At 36.6% G+C, this 18,308-nt stretch overlaps 1 protein-coding gene across 7 annotated transcripts in view; it reads left to right on the top strand.

The window, feature by feature from the left end:
• dock3 (dedicator of cytokinesis 3) overlaps window positions 1-18,308 on the top strand; it is a 204,521-nt gene that overhangs the window by 170,828 nt on the left and 15,385 nt on the right. For 6 of the 7 annotated variants that reach the window (XM_047810266.1, XM_047810265.1, XM_047810263.1 and 3 more), the window contains 16 exons: window positions 234-332; window positions 1,044-1,138; window positions 1,773-1,848; window positions 2,500-2,600; window positions 6,093-6,151; window positions 6,753-6,901; window positions 7,030-7,115; window positions 10,150-10,176; window positions 10,328-10,423; window positions 11,958-12,018; window positions 12,208-12,301; window positions 12,697-12,845; window positions 16,076-16,162; window positions 16,318-16,422; window positions 16,652-16,793; window positions 17,019-17,185. In XM_047810266.1, coding sequence (XP_047666222.1) covers window positions 234-332; window positions 1,044-1,138; window positions 1,773-1,848; window positions 2,500-2,600; window positions 6,093-6,151; window positions 6,753-6,901; window positions 7,030-7,115; window positions 10,150-10,176; window positions 10,328-10,423; window positions 11,958-12,018; window positions 12,208-12,301; window positions 12,697-12,845; window positions 16,076-16,162; window positions 16,318-16,422; window positions 16,652-16,793; window positions 17,019-17,185 — 1,593 coding nt within the window. The remainder of the gene's footprint in view (window positions 1-233; window positions 333-1,043; window positions 1,139-1,772; window positions 1,849-2,499; window positions 2,601-6,092; window positions 6,152-6,752; window positions 6,902-7,029; window positions 7,116-10,149; window positions 10,177-10,327; window positions 10,424-11,957; window positions 12,019-12,207; window positions 12,302-12,696; window positions 12,846-16,075; window positions 16,163-16,317; window positions 16,423-16,651; window positions 16,794-17,018; window positions 17,186-18,308) is intronic. The other variant, XM_047810261.1, reaches the window with a different exon arrangement.

Below are 18,308 nucleotides of genomic sequence, written 5' to 3'. Positions count from 1 at the left end.
GCTTAATAAAACCGATTTATACAAATATATATAATTTTCTACTTTATTTCCACTTTCTGTTAGATGTTTCAGTGTCAATACTTTCAGCATCCACATCCTAATCCGCCAATCTCTCCCATGAGCTACCCTTCCACCCTTCCCCTTCACAATTTGCATGTGTTTGTTTGGCCATTTGAAAGCCATGGGAACAATATGATTGGTTCACTACTGCTCTGGTGCTTTTTGATTTGCAGGGTGAATACGTGTCCTGCCTGTTGTCCCTTCTCCGCCAAATGACAGACATTCACTTTCAACACCTTTTGGACAACTTCCAAAGCAAAGAGGAATTAAAGGTCAGTTGAAGAAACCAAGCAAGTTTCTCAAGAATATCATGAGCGTGAAATCAAGCGGGACACAAAATCATTGATTCTCTTCTGTTATACACTAACCATACATTGAGATGACAGTTTATTGCGTATCTACCCTTAATGGCCGTTTATCATGTATACCTGCCATGTAGGTTAATAAAAACCGACCGTAGCATGGATACTGCAGTGCACAATGTGTTGACACCACCCTTTGCTATCCAGCATTTCTCTGTTGGCAAAGTAGAAATGCATTTCGAAGGCAAAGACCGTTAACCATCCAAAGAACCTTTAACAACCCATGACACGAACCCTTCACAACCCCAAGACTGAATTGTAATTTCTGACAGGAATTCATTCGTAAAACCTTTATTTCCGTACACTTTATTCAGTAGATGCCTAAATTTGCCTCACACAAACACATCATTTCTAAAATGCCACTAATTATCATTTCTATTAGTAACTTTGTCATAATATAAATAGATTTTACTCCTAGATTACTTTTTACTATTACTCTTGTAAAAGAGATAAGGAAGTATAGTATGTCTGTTAGAAGAATGTCTATTTCAGAATAGCGCTGTAGTAACCGAGAATCAAAACCGAAAAATATGATGCAAATCATTAGTTCAAGCTCATTAAGCTCATTGTAATGTATTCTATCTGTTTGCACTCTCCCTCTTTCTCTATCCATCTTTTTAGGAGTTCTTACTCAAGATTTTCTGTGTTTTCCGCAACTTGATGAAACTCGGCATTTTCCCCAGAGACTGGAACGTGATGCGGCTCCTGACCAGCAAGTGAGAGACCCCCTCCCTCTCCCTTCTTCTCTCCCACTTTTTCCATCTTGTCTCTTCCTGCATTCCTTCGTTTTTTTTTCTCATCTTTTGCTGGCTAATGGCATGTGATGCATTCTGAACTTGCTTGGTCTTCTGGGAATTGGCATCATTGCATTAGACAGGGTTTTGTTGGTTCCTTATGAAAGAATCGTAGTTTATTTTAGCGAGAGCCTGTGCTTCATTTCTCTTTTTTTTCCAAAACATTCCTTTTTTTCTAGGACTTAGATACAAAATGCCTTCTGCCTTTCTCAAATATTCAAGGAGTTCAAGGACAAAAGCTGCATTTTGTAATGCTTTAAAGTGTGTTTATAACCATAATTCTGAGTATTAGCATGTAGTAAATGTTGGTAGCTTCATCAATTTAGGCTTCTCTTTGTCATTTTTTCTGACCCAGAAATGAGCCCCGCTAAAACTAAGCTTCTTAAGAAAGCTCTGCATCATTCTATTAAAAGCAACTCACAAGGCTAAGGGGAATTTTATTATGATTTTTTTTTCTCTGTTTTCTTTGCAATCGCATTTCATCTTGTAAACAGCAGAGGGCTCGGAACTGACTAATTGCTCCTTTAATGCATTTTCTTCTACACATCTTTTGCAGCATCATTGTAACCACCGTGCAGTATCTCTCTCCTGCTCTACACAAAAACTTCACGGATGCTGACTTTGACTTTAAGGTGTGTGACTTTGATTAGTAAGGTGAACTTGAGCAGAACACAGCAGGTCAGGGATTACCCTCCACACATACACACACACAGCAATGGTGACAGACTGTCCACCCTGCATGCGACAGATGGCTTCATGAGGCAGAGAGAGTTACACACAGCAAAAGCTAAATGAACTGAATAATTTAGCAAGGTTGTTTAAGAGGGGGAAATGATTGTCTATAGAGGGCTGTACAATTACTGTTTGTAGTTTTTAATATGAAAGTTAATTCTTCATAAATTCTAGCCAATAAAATTACTGGCTGATTATATGGCACTGATTGTATGGATTATAGAGGGACATATGAGGGGATGGTGTAAATTTCTTAATATATCTAAACTAACTGTGAAATAAATAAATAAATAAATAAATAAATAAATAAATAAATAAATGTAAATGTAAAAAAAAAAATGCCAGAGTTTAGAAACTTGGCCTAAGTTTGTATTTTTAGCTTTGCTCTGGAGCTACTGCTACCAAAAAAAGTGAAGCTAATAGCCAAAAGTCTTGAAATCAGTTTTTCCAAATATTTCTTCTCACAAACAGTTTCTCACAACTACTTTTTCCAGATTGTTTGAAATTGAGTGCACATACATATTATTGATATGGATACTTTTTTACTTCAGGTTTGGAACTCTTATTTCAGTCTGGCAGTACTGTACATCAACCAACCCAGTCTGCAGCTGGAGACCTTAACCCCGTCCAAGAGGAAGAAGATTCTAGACAAGTAAGACTAAATGATATATGCTTAACTGGTTGCTGGTTGTCAAGTCTCAGCAAAAAATTTGGAGCCTTTCTACATGTCAAAGGTCACAAAAAAACAAGCTTGGTACTTTATAGGTCAAATTTGTACATCTAGTATACACACTACATTTGTACATCAAATTTGTACATCTACTTTTAGTTTAGGTTAGCCTTTGGTAAAGATTTACACACAAATTTGCACAAAAAGTTTGAACCAAAGATGGAACATTTTGCTGCCACGTCAAGCTTCTTTTAGTGCTGCACTTCTTGACGCTGTTCTCAGTTGCTCATCCAAAGCAAATCCAATACAATCCAAGCATACATCGGAGAGCTCAGTTCTGGTGTACTGGAAAAACATTGATCAGTCTGGAGGGCCATCTGAAGGCATAAGATCAACTTGTTTACTTGCTTACAGCATCAGATCATCCATGTCAATAATCATTTCTGATCGCGAGCTGCAGGAAAGCTCAAACCCGGATCAAATCAGGCTAAAGATGCTGTAGAATACAAACAGCATAATCTGATATGCTGCTAGCCCATGTCCTCCTAAAGCAGCTACCAATGTCTTAATGTGTACATTCAAAAACCCTTGACATCACAACAGTTTGTTTCTTTTTTCCTTTCATTTATTTTTATCTTATTTGTGTGTGTGTGTATGTTCAGGGTGGTCCGGGTAGCATTTCTCTTCAGCGCTTTCGCTGCACCCATCCAAAATTAAACTGAGTTACTTTAATGACTCAAGAGACCCCACGGCTTTCCGACCTCAGCGGGATGTCACTGCGTGTTTTCTGCCTTTCTGAACAACTCTGTAAAGAACTCTCATTATAAATAAAGCACTATAAATTTTCAATTGAGGCAAAGAAATAAAATGCCATTTAAAATGTCTGCTAATGAACAATAGAATAATAAAAGTGCAGAAGTGATGGAACAACAGGGACTGATCGTGAACAGTCAGTATAAAAAAAAGAAAGTCGAAACATAAGCTATAGCTTGTCTTTAAGTCTGTGTTTGTGTGTTAGGAAAAAAACGCATGCAGGCATTCATCCTCATCATCTGTATCAACTGAGTGTTTATTTTAAGCACAGTATAAAGGATTTATGACATACTAGCATGAAATTTTAACATGCTTATACCTCCTTAAGTGCATTCATACGGTATCAGGTACAATATACGCATTTATATACAATATATGCATCCTGGTAAATATAATTAAGTGGCTTATGATTAATTGCTTGTTCCTGAAGAAGTTTTGTGGTTGTGTGGGTCTGAAAATACTGCATACATTTTCACAGAAGGCATGTTAATCATCATGTTTGCTTTCCCAAAGCCAAGCACACACTCACTTTAGAGCTCAGATTAGCCTTGCATATAAACAGAACAACAGACTCTCTAAGGCAGTGTCCTGATATATCCTCTCGTCGTTTTTGCCCTTGGCTTATTAAATCTTACAGCCACAAATTTGTAATATAATATAATATAATATAATATAATATAATATAATACAATACAGTAAATAGCCAACAGACTATCCAACATAAAACCAGAACTTAAAGAAAAAGCTTTAAGAAATTTTCACAAGGCACTTAAGCTCAGATTATCGTCATTCTGAACTATACTTTTAACCCAGGTAGAGGAGCTTTTCCCAATAAATTAAATTTAAAGCACATTTAGCACCACCTTTTCCCCGTGTTATGAAATCCTGCTCAGACGCATTGTTAGCAACACTTTTGCAGTGTTAACCCAGCGTGTACGCCCTGAACCGACGTGGAGTTAGAATGGTGCTACGGCTAGATGCTAGATAGCAACAGACACCCAATCAGTAACCGAACAGAAGCCATGCAGTTGCATCAGGAAAAAAAATAATAATAAATGTCGACATAAAACACAAAGGGGAGAAAGTTTTATTCTTACAGATTTTTAAAACAGATTTACATGCCATCATTTTTCTCATTAACGTGAAAGCGTTAGACAGGCTGTTATTCAAAGTGGTCGCACAGTGTATTAACCAATCACGGTTGTTGATGTCACAAATATTCAATTAAGAAGGATAACCCAGGGTTTAGGAATGTATATTATTAAGCATCAGATTATGAAGGGCCAGGATTAACCTTGGGTAAATTATGGGCAGTGTGAAACAAGATAACCCAGGATTCTGTTTGCCCAGCGTTTACAATTAGCCATGGTTTCACAGAAACCCCTGCTTGCAACCCATGTGGCTAGATTAACCTAGTAGTAAGTAGTGAGAGCAGAAGGATATTGGAGGTGGAGCTGCAAGGTTAGAGGTCAAGAGGAAGGCCAAAGAGGAGATGTATGGATGTGTTAAATGAGGACATGAAGTTAATTGGTGAGAGAGTAGAGGATGCCAAGGAGAGAGTTAGGTGGAAGCTGATGATTCACTGTGGCAACCCCTAATGGGAAAAGTAGATGATACCACAGCAATTTACCAGTGTGTTTCAGAATTGGCTAATTATTGTACACCAAATTGTGTATTTTATAAGTTTCGGGACACAATTAAATGTTATGGAATGTCTGTGAAACAAGTTAGCTCTTGATATTACTTTACTTATATTATAATAGCTTTAAACAGTTATTTCCTCATCAGCCTTTGTTGTCATCTCTTTATTAAAGTTAATAAGACCGAAAAAAATGCAGCTTTTCTTTTTACAGAGAAACCAAAAGCATACAAATGGAACCTTGCAGCTTTAATTCTGTCTGTGTTACATAATATCAGTTTCAAGTATGTGTTCTAACGCCAAGACGTGCACAAGAATCCACAAATAGGTGGACTCCACCCACCGTCTACTCCAGCCAATCGGACAACGGTCTCGTGCCTCTACCTCCAACCAATCATGTGCCACGATTGGTCAGCGCCACGATTGGTCTTGTGCACGTCTTGGCGTTAGAAATGTTTCAAATTCACAAATGCACAGAACGCAATCCACAAAAGCGTGCAGTGATCCACAAATGCACAGAACTCGATTCACAACTGAGCAGGACCCATTCACAAATAAATACAATTAAATATATATATATATATATATATATATAAATATTTTTTTATTTGCAAATCACATTTTATTTATTTGTGAATTTCATTTCTTTTTGTGGAATTTGTAACATATATTTACGGTTTGCTTATTGTGCATTTGTTGATTTAAAAAATATTTGTGAAACTCTTTATATTTATTTGTGGATCATAGTATATTTATTCAGAATACCGAAACAATTCTGATCCCATATATTTTGCCCTGCAGCTAGCACTACTGTCAAGGCTGGTGTTGTAGAAAATGATTCAACACCTTCTGACCAATCAGAATCGAGACTTCAACAGTAATGTAAAATTAGCTTGAAGATGTACTGTGACCTTTGTGTTTGTTCACCTCTGTACTGTCTCACTAAAGATTGTTCACTTTTAAGGATAATAAAGATATAATATCAGCTTCTTTTTTTTCTTTTCTTTTTTTTTTTTTGTCAGGTACGGCGATATGAGAGTCATGATGGCCTATGAGTTATTCAGCATGTGGCAAAATCTTGGTGAGTGTCTGCTTATAATTTTACTCTCTATCTGTCTGTCTGTCTGTCTGTCTGTCTGTCTGTCTCTCTCTCTCTCTCACACACACACACACACACACACACACACACACACACACACACACACAGGCTTTCTCTCTCTCACTCATTATTTAGAAAAGCAATACTGACCTCTATAGATGAAAATGAAAAAATATCTGAGAGGTCTTAATGTCTTCATATTCATAAATAATCATGTATCTTAATTCAATTTCACATCCTGGATTGCCTGACTGGGCATCAATTCCAGATATGTGCTTCACTTTGTGAGTAAATGGAACATTGACAAACTAAAACTGGCAGGTTCCTACACTGTACAATGTCGGTGCAGTGACTTTTAAGTATTTTTGGAGATTGAAGTAATTACAGTATAAGTCGCTATTTGTTATGGCACTTGATAGTCATGGTAGTAAATGCAGTTCTAACCAATAAAATAAAAAAGAACAGATAAAATCTTATATATTTCTTTCTCTAAGCAGACAAAATGTTCATAAACACTACAGTACATCAAGTCACGGTGTTTTAATTCACTTTGCATTGTTTTTCTTTATTCATTTTTCTCCAGGTGAAAATAAGATCCACTTTATCCCAGGAATGATTGGACCCTTCCTGGGTGTGACCCTGGTGCCTCAAAGTGAGGTCAGGAACATCATGATTCCCATCTTCCACGACATGATGGACTGGGAACAGCGCAAGAACGGCAACTTCAAACAGGCGAGGCTTCTTTAACAGCTTTGTGACGAAAAAGCATAAAAAATCTGGATCGTCTGTAGGTTTTACTGCAACCGAATGAAGCTCTCAGACCTTATAGATCTTAACCTCTCTACTGTGTGTGTTTTTAGGTGGAGGCAGAGCTCATAGACAAGCTGGACAGTCTAGTGTCTGAGGGTAAAGGAGACGAGAACTACAGAGAGCTTTTTGGGTTGCTGTACGTTCAGAGACACACACACACACACACACACACACAAAGAAAATAGGGATCAAAGATTTCTCTTTCGCTGTCAAATAAAACCAAGAGGAAATGGAAAATAACACAATGATGAATGAAGGAGACGACAGTGAGCGTAACTAAGTAAATACTATTTTGCTGCGTTATACTCCTCATTCATAATCATCACTGAAAATTTGGTTGAATTTAACAATATGGCTTTTATATATAATATATACGGTGGTGTGAAAAAGTGTTTGCCCCTTCCTGATTTTTTATTTGTTTGCATGTTTGTCACACTTTAATCTTTCAGATCATCAAACAAATTTAAATATTAGTCAAAGATAACACAAGTAAACACAACATTTTTAAAGGAAGGTTTTTATTATTAAGAGAAAACAAAATCCAACCCTTCATGGCTCTGTGTGAAAAAGTGTTTGCCCCTAAACCTAATACCTGGTTGGGCCACCCTTAGCATCAAGAACTGCAATCAAGCGTTTGTGATAACTTGCGATGAGTCTATTACAGCGCTTGTGTTTACTTGTGTTATCTTTGACTAATATTTAAATTTGTTTGATGTTCTGAAACATTAATGTGTGATAAAGATGCAAACAAATAAAAAATCAGGAAGGGGGCAAACACTTTTTCACACAGCTGTAACACTTAATTAACTTAATTAACACTATTATAAAAAAATAAAATAAACAAAATAACCTACGATCCAGCCCAGCCTATTATTTTGTACCATATATTTATAGATTAAGTACGAAAGTAATGCGCACAACTTAAAGCAGATTCTAAATAAAATGTGTGTGTTCACTAGTTTAAGTTGTTCTGGGTAATTTGATGCGCTCAACTGGATAGAGAACATGCTCACGGTTTGATAGAAAAGCTGACTGGACATAAAAACCTTTAAAAGGGGAACGCTAGAAATATTTAATGTCACATTGCTGTAGATGTTTTTAATATTAAAATATATTATTTCACCTTAAGAATCACTGAAAGATTTATTTAATACCTCAAGTCACTGACAGGGTTTTAATATATGAGATATAAATTCATAGTTCTGTTTCACTTTATATCTCATGCAGTGTGGAACTGTTGTAATACTGTATCTTGTAAATAAGAACATGTTGGTGTGTGTGTGTGTATAAAACGTGTGTGCAATTGTGAGGCCATTTTGAGTCTAAAAGACTCTCGGTTAAAAGAGATATTACTCAACTAATCTCAAGAGACTTCCTGGATCAATAAAGCTTAAAACAATCTCTGATTGTAGGAAATTTAGGATCAAAATCCTCATATTCAAGTCAAGTCACGTCAAGAATCTTTAATTGTCCAAGCTGTCCTAGCCACATAAAGTGTGAGAAAAACAATGCGAAACACTACAGGACGAATATCCTGCCTTCTTTTGAACCAATGTTGTGTCAGTCAGCTGTATGGTCTGGTCTTTATCAACAATCAGTTCTGCACTGAACTCAGAGTTTACGATGACCCATTAGTTCCTCAGGAGCTCTCGGTTGCACTATTATAAACTGTTGTAAAAAGGACATTATTTCCATTTTCACTATTTACTGCAGAGTGTCACCCAAATGAGGATGAGGTTACCTTCTGATCCTGGTTCCTCTCAAGGTTTCTTCCTCTTGTCCTCTCAGGGAGATTTTCCTTGCCGCCGTCACCTCCAGCTCGCTCATTAGGGATAGGGAAAGATATATAGTATTTTAAACTTTAAGTTAATCTTTTTTAAATCAATTTTAAACTTTAATTGTACAGGTATATATTAATTAATTTATTTTTATTCTATTTTTTTTCTTACTTGGGTAAAGCTGCTTTGAGACAATGGGAAATTGTTAAAAGGGCTATACAAATAAATGAATTGAAATTGAAATACACAAAATATGTAATAGCACCGACCAGTTTGCATGCTGTATATTATACAGTACATTGTGCAAAAATATAGGATTCTAACAGAGTGTGCTCAAGTAAACATATCAACACTTGTGTAATCGCAGTGGTTTGATGAGGTATTGAAATGTGGTGTGCAAAACAGCAATGCGGTGAATGTAAATCGACAAGCAGGTTTTATTATCAATTAATAATAGTTATAATATAATTTAATATAATATAATATATTAGGCAGTCGTGGCCTAATGGTTAGAGAGTCTGACTTGTAACCCGAAGGTTGTGGGTTCGAGTCTCGGGTGCCCGTGAGCAAGGCACTGAAACCCCCAACTGCTCCCTGGGTGCCGCAGCATAAATGGCTGCCCACTGCTCCGGGTGTGTGTTCACGGTGTGTGTTCATTGCTGTGTGTGCTCACTTTGGATGGGTTAAATGCAGAGAACAAATTCTGAGTATGGGTCACCGTACTTAGCCGTATGTCACTTCACTTCATTTTGTGCAGGTTTTAGAGGCAGGGTGCACGATCTCTGAAAATTAATGCTGACATTTGAAATCACCAAAACAAACAAACGGGTGTCACCCCTGTTTTGATAGCTCTGCCCCACACATACATATGCAACCCAGGCAACTATTATGGCAGAACCTGCTGGGGCAGCTGGACGAGTGGTGACACCCCTCAACAACGTATGACATCATCAATAAATGAACTCAATGAGTAATACTATGGTGATACAAATGTGTTTTTGTAGTACTGTGCTCTGTTTCACGCGGAACACGACGTTCAACACCTACAACCAGAGGCAGAGGTAGCGGAAGAGATATCCGCCATGTCAATGTTTCGGTCGCTTTCGGGCTAATGTCAGACATGCACACTGAACACTCTCTCTGCCGCATATTGACACACCCCTTTCTGCTCATTGGCTACACGTTTGTTTTGTTATTCGGCCTGACTCAGTTTTTTGAAGCATTTTTCAAACTTTGTGCACCTCGCCTTTAATATTGTGCAGTTTTATCATTTTTATTTATTAATCATGGGCTTATTAAATAAGACAGACTGCTACATTCTAACATGTTTTCTGTAGCATTAAACAAAATTAACAACCTCAATGTGTTTGATTTTGTGCTGCGGGACTGTAGTACTCAGCTTTTTGGACCCTATCCCAGGTAAGATAACACTAACCACTTTAGATCCCTGATAATACTAATACCATCTTTTTTTGTGTGTTACGTCGTGATGCTCTCTGAAGAAAGTCAGTCACTTTAGCTTTTCTACACCAAGAAGCCTGACAATACAGTACGTTTTATTGTTGTCTAGTTTGTTGGAGAAGATCGAGCAGGAGACGTGGCGTGAGACAGGCATCTCTTTCGTTACATCAGTCACTCGGCTTATGGAAAGACTCCTGGATTACAGGTGGGATTTATAGTGGCAATGTCAGCCATGTTACCATGGATACAACATTGGCAGGTGATCATAATGTAGATATGATCTAAATGTCCTCTATCCTCTATACTAGAGGAAATGCTGTTATTCAAATGTTGTCACATCTTCACAGAATTTACGTTTCTTCCGGTATTTGCTAATCTATCAAAACATTTCCAAGAATACTGTGTTCAAGGCATGTTCTAACTCAATGTTGACATTTGGTAGACAGCTCAAGATCAATTTGGGCAATTTTTGTTGTAGGGATTTTAGGGTTCTAGACTTTTCCATCCCTACATTTACTACCTCCGCCGGCTTTTCTGCACAGCGTGTATTTACATATTGCACCATTATTTTGACACACTTGCACACATCTGCACCTTATTTAAAATAATCATACTGCATACTATATATACACACTACACACTAAATATATACTACATTTATTCATCTATAATCATTTATACATTTTCATATTTTCTCTATTTGTTATCCCGCTGCTACTGTTCAGGTCATGTATTTCGATTATTATTATTCTATTATGTTATTATTTACTTTTACTACAGGGAGTATATATACTATATACTATATATACTGAATATAAAATAAATGATATGCTAGTTCAATCAATAATTATTCTGTTATTAGCTAGTTTCCATGCATCGCTGACTTGCCTAGCAAACTTTTTGGACAGTATGAATTTACTAGTCATCCTAATGCTTTACAGATGCAACACATTTAAACATGATCAAATAGTTAGTCTTTATCAAGTTAAAGAGAAGATTCCATGCTTTTTCTTTCTTTTCAATGGTTGTGACGACATAGCACAAAAGTGGTGGGAGAATTTGGCTCAGGTGGTTAATAATCTGGGATGACGTTTAGATGGTCGGGGTTCAAACCCCAGCACAAGCTGCCACTGTTGCCACTGCCAGCACAAGCTGCCACAGCTCTGCCCCTGTGCTCTGACCCCAACTTCCTCAATTGGGATATCCGAAGAATTTCATGTACAGTATATGTGGCGATAATAAAGGCATCTATGCCATAATTTCATTTCATTCATTTAAAAAAAGCTCATGTTCCATTCCACTTGCGGTTAATGCTTAATTCAATCATATAGATTTTGATGTCTTTCAGTTTAGTTAGTACATAGCCTACATAGCCATTATATCCTAGCTAGTCATTTTACAGGTGTTCATTTTACTAGTTTACAGGTGTTAAAGTTAACATTAATCGGATGTTATATTCTGTATGAGTACCAAATTCAGAATGTCATTTTAAAACGCTTGTAGCTAAATAAAATTGATAAACAAGATTTGCAGAATTTATCTGTTTCAAGTAATTAAAGCATACACTCACACACAAATACATTACACCAGTGGGCTTTGGATCAAACTTTCCTGTTTTTGCATTCTTGACAGTGTCTTCAATATTTTCTGAAAACTGGGATGTTTTTTTGGATGTCATATTCTGTTCCTTTCACAAAAATGACATATACATTATATATTATCCTGGTTTCTGTGGACAGGGATTGCATGAAAGGAGACGAGACCGAAAACAAGAAGATCGGCTGCACTGTCAACTTGCTAGTGAGTTTAAATTCTGTAAAAACCTTTCTTTACTACAAAATGCTAACAGTTAAGTTAAGCTAGGAGCGACAAACCAACAATATCTCAGTGACTAATTAGATCTTTTATAATTTCTCAGTAAGATTAGCATTTTCAGGCTGTTTTTTTTTTTCATCGATTCCTGTCTGAGGATGGTTTGTTTTTCCGCAGAACTTCTATAAGTCTGAGATAAACAAGGAGGAGATGTACATCCGTTACATTCACAAGCTGTGTGACATGCACCTGCAGGCAGAAAACTACACAGGTGAGTAAAACAGACTGGCAATAACACGTTGCTTTGTGATACCTTTGTATTGTGTCCATCTTTTATTTCTTTTTTTAAATGGCAGGTCTGACTCCTGTTTAAATGAGCGACGATTATGATATATGACTTACTTTGAAATATTTCCCACAGATTACGGTTACTATTATACATATTACACAGTTGATTTTATTTCTATTCTTTTTTTTAAATGTAGTTCTTAAAAGTAATTTATTTAAATGCACGGTCTAGGAGGAGACGTCCGGGTTTTCATTTCAGTGCAACTGTGTATAAATAAATATCCTGAAATAAAAAAAATAAAAAAATTTAAGTGTAAAACTGTTGCGTGGTCAATCTTAAGGCTTCGTATCACGATTGATGTGTCTGTTGCTCTACAGAGGCGGCATTCACTCTTCTCCTGTACTGGGAGCTGCTGCAGTGGGAGGATCGGCCCCTGAGGGAGTTTCTGCACTACCCGGCTCAGAGCGAGTGGCATCGCAAAGAGGATCTCTGCCGCAAGGTCATCCACTACTTCAACAAGGGCAAGGTAAGACACCCACCCACACACACACACACACACACACACAAAGCCTGGGATTTATTCATTGTATGCAAATAGGTTATGAAATAGGATATAGGTTAAACTTCAAATCCAGACAGCCCTTATGGAACAAACAATTTTAAACAAACAATTTTATTCACCAGTCTTATCACACCAGTCTTCTTCTTTTACTCCTAATAAAAATAGCAGATGAGCCAATCATCATATAAATCTGGATTGACACTTCAGCTCTCCTTCTCCATCTCACTTCAGTAAGCTTTTAATCTTTTGATGCTCTCATCTTCGCAGATTTCCCTGCATCCAAAGATAAGCTGAAGCATCGGTTTCACTTTCTCTTACCGTAAAATAAGAATGTTTTGCACATAGTTGGTATATATTTAACATTGGTTAACTCTATTTATTACAGATCCACTTTAAGAGAAGGAAATGTACCCTAGTGTCAAATGTAACACTGTACAAGTTATTGTAATATTAATGAAAAATAGAAAGAGAGTAAAACCATTTGTTTGATGTGAAGGAATAAAACAGATTAAAAATGTTACCATAAAATGTTGATTATTTCACTAAAACAGAAACGTAACCCTTTTTTTGTTTCCCAGTGCACAGCTCTTAAATCAGCTTAAAAGACATTTTCAATGAGTATAAACAAATGAATAATTTTATTGCCCAAATTTTGAAATAAAATGAGCCAGGACTATGAGTGTGAAATGTTTTCCCTCGGTTTGAATAACCTTACCTAGGATTTAACACATTCAAATTTTACAAGCTTATGAACAAGCACTTGGGGCATCTTAGGGCAGACATTGATCACTATTTACTTTAAAGATATGAACATTTTTTTAAACATTTCTCTGAAAATCTTGCTCTGTTAAAATTGGTAATGCTTTAATATTTAACTATTTTTTATTTTATTTTTTATATTTTTCATAATTACGATGAACCATTAGTCTCCCCAGGAGCTCTTGGTTACACAATTCCACTCAACTGATGTAGAAAGAACATTATTTACATGTACATTATCACTTAAACGAGGATGGGTTCCTTACTGAGCCTGGTTCCTCTCGGCGTTTTCTTCCTCACCACCTTCACCTTGCTCGTTAGGGATAGATGTTAGAGATCTATAGTAACTTAATTTTAAACTTTAAACTTAAACAAATTTTTATTCTGTTTCTATACTTCTATACTTCTAAAGCTGCTTTGAAACAATGTGAATTGTTGAAAACGCTATATAAATAAAATTATCTCAAAATACAGAGTCATTCAAAATAGATATAGATTTAAAACAAATTGGCTTCATTTCATTTAGGTTATTATCTAAACGATTAATAATGCTTGTGATACACTCATCTGATTATTTTTCACACACCACACATACTGTACTGTCTATTACAGATTAACTTTGTCATAAAACTTTGTTTGGCCTCAATTTACAAAGTCTTAATATATAATAATATAACCTGGTAATAGCTGGCTCATTGCTGAATAGTGAATAGCACATCATAGTAGTGTAGGAATTTATCATTTTGGCATTTTCAGGATTTCTTTATGCCTTTGCTTTTCTCTAGACTTGGTTGTCATGGCTACAGGTGTAGGAAGTCTATGAGAAAGAGCCTTGTTTATATCTGGGAGCCTTCAGAGTGAAAAAACAGGCAGACTGTTTATGTGCTTGGAGGAGGAGGAGGAGGAGGAGATGGGAGAGTGGTGAACTCTTAGGGGAAATATCTTGGTATTTTTTCTGAAGCTTCTTGTTTGAGTCTCATTGTTATATTAAAGATGTAGGAAAAAGTCTAATACATGGATGGTTTGACCAGTTAGGCTAATATTGTGGCAAAAAAATCCTTTGTAACATACACTACATGTCCACAAGTTTCTGGACACCTCCCATCAATGCATCGTTGACTCCCGAATCCCCTTTTGCTATTAAAATGGCTTTCTACTAGATTATCGATTGTGGTTGCAGAGATTTGTGATTATTCAAGAGCATTAGTGAGATCAGACACTGATGTATGGTGAGGAGGTGTGAGGTTCAGTCAGTGCTCCAGATCATCTCGAAGATCTTCATTAGGATTCAGAAGGAGTCAGGGTTCTGCTCAGGATACTCCAAGTTTGGAAAACCATGTCTTGATTAGAGCATGCTTTGTGAGCCGGTTTGAGCTTCTTAGTTCCAGGGGAGAGAAATGTTTGTTACAGCATACAAAGACATTCTATGCTGTAGTGTGCTTCCAACTTTGTGGCAATCGTTTGGGGAAGAATCATATATATGTGAGATGCTCATGTGTCTTCAAAATAGACAAGTAGTATGCATGCATGTACAGTATATACACATACAGTACAACCACTTACCCAGTCCAGTTTCTGGTATTCTGTCCTCATTGTAGTGTCAGATTCCTGTCCATGGCTGCCAGGAGTGAAACCTGGCATAATAAAGCATTCTGAGAAGGTTTTCTGTTCAGCACAGTTGTAAAACGTTGATTTATTTTTTGCAACATTCAGAGATTGTTGGACCGTGAGTGTGTGTGAGTAACTTACATATAAAGAAAAACGTGTTCCTGGTCATGACTATGTGTTGCTGCACAAATAAATACTAATTATTGGTAATTGCTTGGTTAGTTTGCTGGAGGTGTTAATTAACTTAAATAAGTACAAAAAAAGTGTAACCCTTTTGTTGTTGTCAAAATTGGGTCAAAATTGACCTGTGACTATTTTAAGAGCAGAAAAAACAAACCCTTCATTTGATGAATTTTTCTAAAATGACCAGAACAATCAAAAAAGATTTTCTATGTTTTTATTTTCATGACGGCTTTACACAGCTAGAGTACAAAGAATGTCTTAGGGGTCAATTTATACCATTTATACACCTCAAAACCTACAGACACACACTGGCACACACATGCACATACAATAAGAAACTATCGTGTGCTTCTCATTCTTTCTGAATGTTTAAGAAAATGTTTCAATTTTGTCTTTTTCAACAAAAGCTTTCACTCAGCTGTGTTGAATAGGAATGTGTCAACACTACAGTGCTGATAAAATATCCTCAAGACCTCCTCACTGTACTGATATGAGTCCTGTTCGAGGAGATAGTCATGTATAAATTCAGCCTTGCTGGTTTTCAGAAAAGAACTTCTAAGCACATCATGAATGGTTGCTTGAGCTCTGTGTTTATAAATGATACATGTAAGCCAAAAGCATTTTGCTGTGTGCTCTGTCCTCAGTGCTGGGAGTACGGGATCCCTTTCTGCCGAGAGCTAGCCTTACAATATGAATCCTTATACGACTACCAAAGCCTCAGCTGGATCCGGGTGAGTCAAATGAATATAAATTGAGCAAAGCACAACAGAGCTGCAAATAGTTCTTTAAGGTGCACTAACTCATGCATGAGATTTAACAAAAAATACATGAATGAGGCATAGATGAGGGAATGAGAGAATATATTGGTCTTTTTTTCATTATATAGAAAATGGAAGCTGCCTACTATGATAACATTATGGAGCAGCAGAGACTGGAGCCCGAGTTCTTCAGGGTGGGCTTTTACGGTCGAAAATTTCCTTTCTTTCTCAGGGTAAGCTCGTGTAATCTGCTTTCTCTCTTTTTGGTAATATTTATATCCATAACCAATGAGCCAGTGAGTGAGTGCTGTTATTTTCCCCCGAAGCCACAGGTTAGGTTAACAGGCAAAATGAGTTGAATTTAAATGTAGTTTTAATATGAAAAATAAGAAAAGTATTTATTTGCAAAACAAAGTTGCATTCATTCTGAATATAGATTTTTATTTTTTTGGCTTGGCACAGAATAAGGAGTTTGTTTGCCGTGGACATGACTACGAGAGGCTTGAAGCCTTCCAGCAGAGGATGCTGGGAGAATTTCCTCAAGCAATTGCCATGCAACATCCCAACCAACCAGATGAGGGTATTTTGCAGTGTGATGCCCAGTGTATCCTTCAGCAATGAAGAAAAAATGGGATATCTGTCAGGATATGGGGGACTTTGGAAATTCAACTTCTGAAAGTGAAAATTTTGTGTTTCCCTGTTAGTATTCTGTAGTATTAGTATTTCAATCATTTTAGACCAATGATTAATGTATAGTACTGTTCCTTTTCCTGATTCGATTTATTCATACCAAACTAGAAAAACAATTTCTTAACACAAATGTTGCCAGACTTGCAGATCTATGCTGTATCTCCAGTTCCAGAAAACATTGAAGTGCTTCAGATGGACCGTGTGCCTGAACGAATTAAAAGCTTCTACCGAGTGAACAACGTGCGTCGCTTTCGCTACGACCGGCCGTTCCACAAAGTCCCCAAAGACAAGGACAATGAATTCAAGGTAAAATAAATAGATAGATAGATAGATAGATAGATAGATAGATACATACATACATACATACATACATACATACATACATACATACATACATACATAAATAAAATGCTGACAATATTTAAGTATAAAGTATAAAGGAAGTTATTTAAAAAATAAAAGCATAGAATGCTGTCTTTTGTGATTCCTTTATCTGGCCTGACCATTAATAAAAGTTAAGTTAACTTTGCCGTAATGGCTTTTCTATTTATTGTGATAAATAAGTTAGTGACAATTAACACGTGTCGGTGTCTCTGAAATGTCGGCTTTGTAGTGGGTTTGAAGCCATTTATCAACAGGTGCTTTTGTAGACGAAACACTGTAATGAAACACCACCTTTGAGGACATTGATTTATGGGACAGTGTAAGCACAAAGCCTTCTGTCATACAAGAATACTGTTGCCTCTTATCTCCTGTTTCTTGTTTACATCTTCTTCTGGCTTCACCTTGGTTACTGCTGCCCCCTTTTTTTTTTACATCAGTTATACTGGGTTTTATGGTTACACAACATGAGATCCTGAGAAAGATGTTCAAGAAGAAATTTGCAGGCACTGAGGAACTCTCTATAATGCAGTGGTTCAGACTGTGGCTTCTCTATTTTCTTTATTTTTCCTCATTGTTTCTCAAATTTGGTCAGCTAGAAATCCCAACCCAGAGCTAACCCTTCTGGTTAGCACACACTTCCTCTGAAATATCTGATCTGCTTCATCTGTATTTTTGAACTCCTGCTCATGCAACGTAACACTCCAGGAGGAAGGCTTTTTCTACCATCTTCCACAATCATGAGCTCACATACGTCATGTGATTGGATGAACATTTTTTGCTAATCAGTTGCCGCTTCATTTACTTGCTTGGCCATGTTGCAGTTCTATTCAGCCAATTATTGGGTGTCTTGCCGTGAAGTTATTTTGGAAGGGACATGGTGATTCAGAGGGCTAGATATTGTTTTATTCCAAATTTGTCTAATTAAGCAACATTAGCATAAAAAAGCATAAAGTGTTTAGTTAAAAGTACTAATTAAATATTAATAAATTGAATATAAAGTGTTATTGTTTAGTCTTTTTTTATCCAAATCCAAGTTTTGCCAGAG

This window comes from Tachysurus fulvidraco, chromosome 2 (assembly GCF_022655615.1).
Source record: "Tachysurus fulvidraco isolate hzauxx_2018 chromosome 2, HZAU_PFXX_2.0, whole genome shotgun sequence".
Classification (NCBI taxonomy): domain Eukaryota; kingdom Metazoa; phylum Chordata; class Actinopteri; order Siluriformes; family Bagridae; genus Tachysurus; species Tachysurus fulvidraco.
Note: the sequence above shows the minus strand (reverse complement) of the source record. Positions and strands in the feature narration are given on the sequence as shown.